This window comes from Chrysochloris asiatica, unplaced genomic scaffold (assembly GCF_000296735.1).
Source record: "Chrysochloris asiatica unplaced genomic scaffold, ChrAsi1.0 scaffold00125, whole genome shotgun sequence".
In the NCBI taxonomy this organism is placed as follows: domain Eukaryota; kingdom Metazoa; phylum Chordata; class Mammalia; order Afrosoricida; family Chrysochloridae; genus Chrysochloris; species Chrysochloris asiatica.
The window spans coordinates 2,806,829-2,817,008 of record NW_006408643.1 but is presented as its reverse complement, the minus strand read 5'-3'; the positions used below and the strand labels follow the sequence as shown (position 1 = coordinate 2,817,008).

The 10,180-nt window shown below is 45.9% G+C and overlaps 1 protein-coding gene across 1 annotated transcript in view; it reads left to right on the top strand.

Annotated features, from left to right (window-relative positions):
• LOC102821187 (long-chain-fatty-acid--CoA ligase ACSBG2-like) overlaps nt 1–10,180 on the top strand; it is a 54,126-nt gene that overhangs the window by 26,710 nt on the left and 17,236 nt on the right. Inside the window, exons 8-12 of the mRNA XM_006869021.1 lie at nt 3,302–3,483; nt 3,610–3,843; nt 5,547–5,764; nt 6,926–7,065; nt 7,898–8,144. Coding sequence (XP_006869083.1) covers nt 3,302–3,483; nt 3,610–3,843; nt 5,547–5,764; nt 6,926–7,065; nt 7,898–8,144 — 1,021 coding nt within the window. The remainder of the gene's footprint in view (nt 1–3,301; nt 3,484–3,609; nt 3,844–5,546; nt 5,765–6,925; nt 7,066–7,897; nt 8,145–10,180) is intronic.

The following is a 10,180-nucleotide window of genomic DNA, read 5'->3' as shown; positions in this document are numbered from 1 at the left end:
ATAAGGTGGAGGGTCAGAGAAAAAGAGGAAGACCCCCAGCGAGATGGATTGGCCAAGTGGCAGCATCGATGGACTCAAGCATGGCAACAGTAGTGAGGCTGGCCCAGGATCAGGCAGTGTTTCGTTCTGCTGTGCATAAGGTCGTTATGAGTCGGTACCGACTCAATGACACCTAACAACAACAATAACATATGCATGTGGAGTCCTGGCGTGACGCTGTGGGCAAATGCATCAGACTGCGAAGTTGTTTGAATTGCAAGGTTGGTGGTTCACGCTTACCAGCTGCTCCTTGGAAACCCTAGACAGAGTCGCTATGGATTGGAATCTACTCAACAACACTTATCAACAACAACAATAACATATGCATGTGGAAATTGGACAATGAATAAGGAAGACCATAGAAAAATTGATACCATCTCACTGTGGTTCCAATTTGCATTTTCCTAATGTCTAATTGTGTGGCGCTGTAAGATAAATACCGAATTGCTAACTGCAAGGTCAGCAGTTCAAACCCACCGGCTGCTCCCTAGAAACCCTTTGCAGGATTGCTATGAGTAGTAATAGACTCGATGGCCCTTAACAACAATAACAACATCTAATGATGTTGAGTGCCTCTCCATTGGCTAGTTAGCCATTTATATATCTACTTTGGTGGAATGTCTGTTCAAATCTTTTGCCCTCTTTTAAATTTGCTTGTGCCTTATTGTCAGACATGACTTGCAAACATTTTCTCCAGTTCTGTGGCTTGTATCCTTTATCATACCTACTAAGTCTGTATGCTGAGCAAACAATCCAAGAAGCTGGACTCTATACGTGGACGAACACTGCATTAGGAATTGAGGAAGGCTCATGAACAACCTGCAATATGCAGATGACACAACCTTGCTTGCTGAAAGTGAAGACTTGAAGCACTTACTGATAAAGATCAAAGACCACAGCCTTCAGTATGGATTGCACCTCAGTGGAAAGAAAACGAAAATCCTTACAACCGGACCACTAAACAACATCATGAAAAGGAGAGAAAAGATTGAAGTTGTCAAGGATTTCCTTATACTTGGATCCACTATCAACACTCATGGAAGCAGCAGTCAAGAAATCAAAGGACATATTGCATCGGGCAAATTTGCTGCAAAAGACCTCTTTATTAAAGACCAAAAATGTCACTTTGAGGATTAAGGTATGCCTGACCCAAATCATGGCCTCATATGCATGTGAAAGCTGGACACTGAGTAAGAAAGACCGGAGAAGAATTGATCTCTTTGGATTATGGTGTTAGTGAAGAATATCGAAAGTACCATGGACTTGCAGAAGAATAAACAAATCTGTCTTGAAAGAAGTAGGGCCAGAATGCTCCTTTGAAGTGAGGATGGTAAAACTTCAGCTCACGTATTTTGGGCATGTTATCGGGGGGTGGGGGGACCAGTTCTTAAAGAAGAACATGAGTTTGATAAGGTGGGGGGGTCATTGAAAAAGAGGAAGACCCCGAAGTGCTGATACAATGGCTACAGGAATGGGCGCAAACGTAACAACGACCGTGAGGTTGGCACATGACTGGGCAGTGTCTTGTTCTGTTGTGCACAGGGCCACTACAGGTTGAAGATGGCTTGATGGCATCTAACAACAATAGCAACAAATTTGAGGCTTGTCTTTTCATTTTCTTATTAGTGTCTTTTGAAGAAAAGACATGTTTAACTTGGATGAAGTCTGATTTATTGATTTTTTTTTTCTTGTATGGCTTGTGCTTTTGATATCATACCTAGGGAATCTTTGCTTACTCCAACGTCACAGAGACTGTCTTCCAGGTAGCATTTTTTTTTTAAAACCCTTTATGTTTAGGTCTGTGATTCATTGTGAGTTCATTTTGTGTATGGTGTGAGGTAAGGGGTCTAAGCTAAGTCCCTTTATGTTTAGGTATGTGATTCATTGTGAGTTCATTTTATGTATGGTGTGAGGTAAGGGGTTTAAGCTAAGCCCCTTTATGTTTAGGTCTGTTGTTCATTTTATGTATGGTGTGAGGTAAGGGGTCTAAGCTACACCCCTTTATGTTTAGGTATGTGATTCATTGTGAGTTCATTTTATGTATGGTGTGAGGTAAGGGGTCTAAGCTAAGCCTTCTTTTTTTTTTTTAATGTGGGTATTGGCTCCCCTATTAAATTATTTTCTCATTAATTGTAAGTCAATTGATCATCCATGTAAAGTTTCACACCTAAATTTTCTGTTCTGTTCCATTGATCTATAGGTCTGTTCATATGCCAAAATCACATGGCTTTATGTAAGGATGACCAATTTGTCCTGGTTTGCCAGTAACTTTACCAGTTTTAAAACAGAGTCCCCCAGCCTGGGAACTCCTTCAATTTTTTCACAAGCCCAGGACAGTTTCTCACCCTACTTTAAGCTTAAAAATCAGGAAGCAAGGCCCCCAATTCAGGAGGGACCAGTCGCTGGCGAAGGATATCATGTTTGGTGAGGTGGAGGGTCAGAGAAAAAGAGGAAGATCCCCAGCGAGATGGAGTGGCAAAGTAGCAGATTCAGTGGGCTCAAGTGTGACAAAAGTGAGGTTCGCCCATGACCAGACAGTGTTTTGTTCTGTTGTACATAGGGTCGCTATGAGTCGGTACCGACTCGATGGCACCTAACAATAACAACATCCCAAAACCATTGTAGTAATTCTAGGTCCTTTGTGGTTCCATATAAAATGTTAGGTTCAGATGGTCAATTTTGATGAAAAATCTTACCTGGATTTGAGTGGAGATGGCATTGAAGCAACAAAATCACTTTGGGGTCAGATTTGTCCTCTATATCTCAGCTGCCTGGCATTTCACTGTGGGCTTGAATTGTGGTTTCTTCCCCACATATTTGGATGGGTAGGTTTGCTGTTTCCACATTATTACAAAACAGTGCTACAAAGAACACCAACTCTTTCTTCCCTGGTCACCTTACTCTCACGCTGCTAGATTCCTTCATCAAAAGTAGTAAAAATTTTTGCATAGCATAGAAAGGGAATTATGGGAAAAAAAATTTGCTGATAGCATTGTCAAGTTGCCTTCCAAAAATGTTTTTACCAGTTTGTGCCTTTACTTGTTATTTATGGCCACTGAGTTGATTTCAGTTCGACCCAAGTGTGACAGAAGAGCATAATTAAGTCCTGGGGAGGAAACAAAAATTGGGCTCACCGCCTGTCAGTCGCTTGGTCGGGAGCCCACCTGCTGCTACATTTAGCCAAAAGAAGGTTCTCGGAAGCAGAGTGGGGAGGTGTGGTGGGTGGCAGCTGCCAGCTGGGCTGACTCTGCATCTTGCGCAGGGCACTTTGGTGAATACTCTGCATCAGGTGCGACCCACCTCCTTCCTGGGGGTCCCCCGGATTTGGGAGAAGATGCAGCAGAAGCTAAAGGAGCATACTAGCAAGACCTCGGCTTTGAGGCGGAAAGTGTTCTCGTGGGCAAGAAATATTGGCTTGCAGGTCAACAGCAAGAGAATGATGGGGTAGGTAGAGGGTCCTGGGTGCAGGGCTGGCGAGCTCAGTCTCCTCCACTGGTGTGGGGTGGGGGGCGGCGTGTCCCATCAGCCCCCTTTAGGCTACTGAGCTGTCCTGGGCACCCTTCTTCACAGGATCCACGACTTACCCATGGGCTACCGCGTGGCGAAGAGCCTCGTGTTCAGCAAAGTCCGGAGCGCCCTGGGCCTGGACCGCTGTCGCTTCTTTGTGAGCGGGGCCGCACCGCTCACCCAAGAGACGGCTGAGTTCTTCCTCAGCTTGGACATCCAGATCTGTGAGATGTATGGGATGAGCGAGACCTCGGGGCCACACACAGTGTGTGCACCGGAGAACTACAAGCTCCTCAGGTACCCGCCCCCTGCCCTCCAGCCGCAAGGGGGCGCTGACGGGAGAGGGCTGGGTGCGTGCCTCTTGTGCCGCTGGAACCGATAGACCACAAGTGAGTGGTTTCGAAGTTTCTTTTTCTTATTTTAAGTTTTTATTGTGATTTGAGTGATAGTGTACACGGGAGAACATTGGTTTTTACATTGATAGTATCATATTTCATTTCATTGCAATGATTGCAATCCCCTACGTGCATCACCTTTCAACAGTATTTGCTTCTATTCCCTCTGTTGTTGTTGTTGTTGTTTTAATGTACACAGAAACACTCAGGCATATATAATAATTTACACCACCAAAGGACACATTCTGCAAGCCTGCCTCCTGGCCGCCAGCTCTCAGTCCCTCTCTTTCCATGAGTCGAGAATCCTCAGCTGCTCCCTCTCTCCACATCCCCATCTCTGGTGTCGCTGCTTCTCTGGATAGGGTCCCACATTCTGCTTGTACTCTTCTCCCTTGGTGGTCCTCTGTTCCTGGACTGTAAGATTAACTGTTGTTGTTGTTATTGTTAAGTACCATGGAGTCGGTTCCGACTCATAGTGACCCTGTACAGGGTTTCCGAGGCTGTAAATCTTCACAGGAGCAGAAAGCCTCATCTTTCTCCCGCAGAACCGCTGGTAGTTTCGAACTGCCGACCTTGAGATTAGCAGCCCGATTCGTACCACTACGTTACTACGTCTATCTTTACAGTTCTGACAATCGCAGTTAGTCATGATAACAATTATTCACTTTTGAATCATAAGAATCTTATCCCCATCTCCTTTCACCAGACCCATCTAGACAAGATGAAAACTATTCAGTGGGGTCCTACCCTCCCCACTCACTCTGAAACTAGAGGCAACCCATTTCTTGTGCTACTTAAATGATTCTAAAAAATAAAATAATGAAATCATTTTTTTCAAACATAAAACAAAAGAAAAGTTTTGATGAAAGTGTTGCTTCCGAAAAGATTTTGAGCATTCACTATGGAAATATGTTCAGCATCATAGGCAACAATGCCTGTAAAACCTTTTTACACAAAATGAAGTATAGTTTAATCCTCAGGAAAGCAGGGTTAGCACAGGTGTGTAGTAGTTTAGAAGCAGAAATTCTTGGAAATGACCTGTAAGAATCTGTTTCTTAATTGCTGGTAAAGATAACTGCCTAGAAACCTCTAGGGGGCAGGCACTTCTACTCTGTCACATCCAGGGCCACCGGGGATCGAAGTGACTCAACGGCTCCTCACAGCAACAAATAATATACAAGGTCGCTAGGTGGTGTAAACAGTTTGTGACTGGGAACCTAAAACCCAGCCAGAGCAGCTGCTCTTCAGAAACCGGATACATACAGGATCTCTGAGTCGAAACCAACTCAGCAGCCTTTAACAGCAACAGTAGAGTTTCCTCAAGAGGAAGATGTGGCGATCTGCTCCTGTTAAGATTACCCAAACCGAAGCCCACTGCCACTGAGTGGATTCTGACTCTTAGCAACAGGAGTAGACAGCCTCAGCGTTCTCCCTCAGAGCGGCTGATGGGCTTGAACCACTAACCTGTCAGTTAGCAGCCAAGCACTTAAGTATTGCAAGACCCTGGCTCCTTTACCAGGGCTACAGGTATTAAGATTTGCCACAGGTATCTGGAGGGGGGGACATGATGTGGCCCATACCGTGTCCCCTCCTGTGCCCCCACAGTTGCGGGAAGATCTTGAATGGTTGCAAGAACACACTGTACAACCAGAACAAAGATGGCATCGGCGAGGTCTGCTTTTGGGGCCGGCACGTCTTCATGGGCTACCTGGAGCGGAAGGAAGCCACTCTGGAAGTCATTGATGAGGACGGCTGGCTGCACTCTGGGGACCTGGGCCGAGTGGACCAACAGGGCTACCTCTTCATCACTGGCCGCATCAAAGGTACTGGGGCCCCGCAGGGCAGGCAGGGTGTTCTGCCCCTAACTGGCTTGCTTTTCCTTTTGTAAATGGTGGTGAAAATATACGGATACACCAAAGCATTCACCCAGCCTACAGCTTCCACATTCACTGTGCAGTGTCATGGATGGCTTTCTTCATATTGTTCCACCGTGAGCATCAACTCAGAGCCACCTGCCAAGCAGAAACTCCTCATCTCTCCTCTCCTGCCAAGCTTAAAAACCAAAAGTCATGAAGTCCATTCCAACTCATAGCTAAACTGTAGAGGGTATCCGAGCTGTAAATATTTACTGGAGCAGAAAGTCTCATCTTTCTCTTGAGGAACCGGCTGGTAGGTTTGAACTGCCAACCTTGTGGTTAACAGTATGGTGCTCATCCTACAGCACGACTAGGGCTCCTTCCCTCCCACCCTTAGTGACCACTAGTTATCTTTGCTGAAGGAACTCCAATGATGCAACAGTTGTGTGCTCAGTTGCTAACCGAAAGATTGGCCGTTGGAACCCACCCAGTGCCTCCTGGCAATCTCCTCCCATAAAGATGGTTGCCTGTTCTGTCACATGGGGTCGTCATGAGTTGGAAGCAACTCTAAGGCACTTAACACTAACAACAACAGAGATTTGCTTGTTTTATGTAAGTGAGGTCTGGCAGTATTTGCCCTTTTTCAACTAATTTCACTCAAGGAAGTGATTAAAGCACATGGCTGCTAACTGAAAGATTGGCAGTTCAAACCCACCAGCTGAGTCAAGGGAGGAACACAAGGGAGTCTGCTCCCCCAAAGAGCATGGAAACTCTGAGTCCTACAGCGTTGCTATGAGTCTGAATTGTCTAGTCTAGCAGTGATTTTAATTTCACTCAGTGCCCATGTTTGCTAGTTTCATCCCAGGCAAATTTCATCCCATGCAAGTTTCATCCCATGCATGTTTCATCCATACATGGGAACTTTATTTCTCTTTGTGGTTAGTGGAAATTTATTCCATTGTGTGTACATCCATCTGCACCTAGCAAGGACTACATTCCCAAGGAGTAGGACAGGGCTCCAAGATACTCTTGTTTCGGAGGGGCAGTGTAATATAGAATGGTGTCTGTCTGTCTGACTCTTGAGGTGGGACCCACAACCCAGCTACACTGAGCTCAGTTTTGTTCCAGAGCTCCTCATCACCGCTGGTGGCGAGAACGTGGCCCCGGTACCCATCGAGAACTTGGTCAAGGAGAAGCTTCCCATCATCAGTAACGCCATGCTGGTGGGAGACAGGGCCAAGTTTCTCAGCATCCTGCTGACACTGAAGGTGATGTGGGCTTGTGGGGGGACAAAAGGTGTCTTCCTGAAGAGCCAGCGGCCAACTGGAGCTTTTCCCCCAGCGGGTTGTCTTTGTTGTTTTTAATGATTTATTTTATTTTCGGTTGTTGAGAATGCATATGTATGCAGCAGAACACACGTGCCATCGGTCTCCATGTGCACGATTCTGTGACATGGATGGCATGCAGCCATTCTTGCCTTCCTTGTCCCACTTGTTCCTTCACCACCATGGTGCACTTGCAGCCCCTCTGAGCTTCCTGTTGAAACTTTCCAGTGGTGATTGTCAGTTTCATTCATCTTCATTCTCTAATGTTGTTATCAAAGAAAGACCACAAGGGAGTGGCTTTAACAAACAGAAATTTATTCTCTCACTGTCTAGGAGGCTAGACTCTGAACTCAGGGTCCCGTCTCCAGGGGATGGTCCTTATCTCTTTTCAGCTTCTGTTCCTTGGTGACTCTGATGTGGGATTACTTCCCCCCTCTCTGACTACTTCTCTGCCCCTAATATGCTTTTTTTCTATCCCACCATGATCTCCCTTACACTCACACTGCCTCATGAACACATCAAAGATAACCTTATTTCCAAATGGGATTGTATCCACAGGTTTACAGGTTAGGATTCCAACACGTTTTTGGGGGGATACAATTCAATCCCTAACATCACTCCATGGGGAGCGTTCTTTAAATGGGGCACAGTGCTCACGGCCGATGAGAACACATTTCTTGGTCTTGCGGGGCTGGGGGTTGGGTGGGTCCTTGTGTGTGTGTGTGTGTGTGTGTGTGTGTGTGTGTGTGTGTGTGACAGCAGTCTTCCCGGGCAGTGTGAGATGGACCCAGTGACTGGAGAACCGTTGGACAAACTGACCACGGAGGCCATCAACTTCTGCCAGCGCCTGGGCAGCCAGTCGTCCACTGTGGCGGAGATCCTGGAAGTGCAAGACCCCTATGTCTACACAGCAATCCAGAAAGGCATAGACCAGGTGAATGAGGTGGCCATTTCCAATGCCCAGAAGATTCAGAAGTGGACCATCTTGGAGAAGGACTTTTCCACCGTTGGTGGAGAGCTAGGTGAGCCCGCTGGTGGTCTTTTAGGACTCCCCTCACCACATGGGCTCTCAGCAGACGTGCTCTTTTCTACAGGTCTGTGAACTCCGGTGGTGCGCTGGGTTAAGCATTGGGCTGCTCACTGAAAGGTCGGCGGTTTGCATCCACTGGCCACTCCAAAAGATGTAGCGCTCTGTTTTGGTAAAGGGGATGGCCTTGGAAACTTTACGATGCAGTTCTACTCTGTCTTCGCTAAAAGTGGACTTTTGGGGATTTTTTTGTGGGCCAGTGGAGAATAGCCACCACAGCTAACTGCCCACCCCTCTCACCACACACACACGCACACACACACAGTCCCTTCTCCCCAGGGTTCCTCACTCCCAGCAAACCCTAGCTCCTCACCATGACCCTCCAGGATCTTTCTCCTGCCCACCCCCCCACCTCCATGCCCCCTGCCCCAACTGCTCTTGTGCAGCAGATTTGCCTAATGCAACAAACACATTGTGTGAGTTCTTGACTGCTGAGTCCATAAGTAAGGAACTCTGGTAGCGTAGCGGTTACGAATCAGGCAGCAAACCACAAGGTCAGCAGTTCAAAACTACCAGCTGTTCCGTTGGAGAAAGATGAGGCGTTCTGCTCCCATAAAGATTTACAGCCTCGGAAACCCTGTACAGGGTCGCTATGGGTCAGAACCGACTCCACGGCAAACAGCCACAGCCATAGCTTCCATGAGTGTTGATGGTGGATCGAAGCAAAATGACGTCTTGGACTTCAGTCTTTTCTGTTTTTCATGTTGTTATTTACTGGTCCAGTGGTGACTATTTTTGTTTTCTTGACATTGATGTGCAACCAATACTGAAGACTGTGGTCTTTGATCTTCATCAGTATATTTTGTTTTGTTTTGTTTTTGTTTTTTGCTTTCAGCAAGCAAGATTGTATTATCTGCATTTGCAGGTTGTTAATGAGTCTTTTTCCAACTGTGATGCAAGATTCTTGCACATAATCCAGCTTCTCAGATTACTTGCTCAGCATACAGATTAAATAAGTGTAGTAAACAATACAACCCTGACACGCACCTTTTCTGATTTTAAACCATTCAGTGTCCCCTTGCTCAAATGATTGTCTCTTGATCTATGTACAGATTCCTGATGATCACTATCAAGTGTTCCAGAATACTCATTCTCCACAACGTTGCCATAGCTTTTCATGATCCATGCAGTTGAAAACCTTTGCATAGTCAATAAAGCACAAACATCTTTCTGGTATTCTCTGCTTTCAGCCAAGATCCATTTGATGTCAGCAATGAGATCCCTTTTTCACGTTCTCATCAGAATCTGGCTTGAACCTCTAGCAGTTCCCAGTCAATGTACTGTTGTTGCTCTTATGTGCTGTGGAGTCAGTTCCGACTCATAGCGACCGTGTACAGGGTTTCTGAGGCTATAAGTCATTATGGGAGCAGAAAGTCTCATCTTTCTCCTGCGGCACAGCTGGTAGCTTCGAACTGCTGACCTTGTGTTTCGCGGCCCGATTCATAACCACTACACTACGAGAGCTCCTTAGTCGATGTACTGTAGCAGCCGTTTAAAAATTATCTGTAGCAAAATTTTACTTACATGTAATGTTAATGATGTTGTCTGATGATTTCTGCATTCCATTGTGACACCTCTCTTTGGAATGGGCACAGATATGGATCTCTTCCAATCAGTTGGCCAGATAGCTGTCTTCCAGATTTCTTGGCAGAGATGAACTGAGTGCCTCCAGTACTGCATCAATTTGTTGAAAGATTTCCATTTGTATTACATCAATTCCTGGAGCCATGTGCCTTGCCGACACCTTCAGTGCACCTTGGACTTCTTCCTTCAGTATCATTGGCTCTTGGCCATATGCTACTTTTTTTTTTTTTTTAATGTTTTATTGTGAATTATATGATAGTTTACATGAGAGAACTTTAGTTTTATATTCATTCCATCGTATATCATCTCATTGCCATGGTTCCAATCCCCTCCATGCATCATCAACCAACCAAAGGGTATATCCTAGAAGCCCACCCCCTACAATTC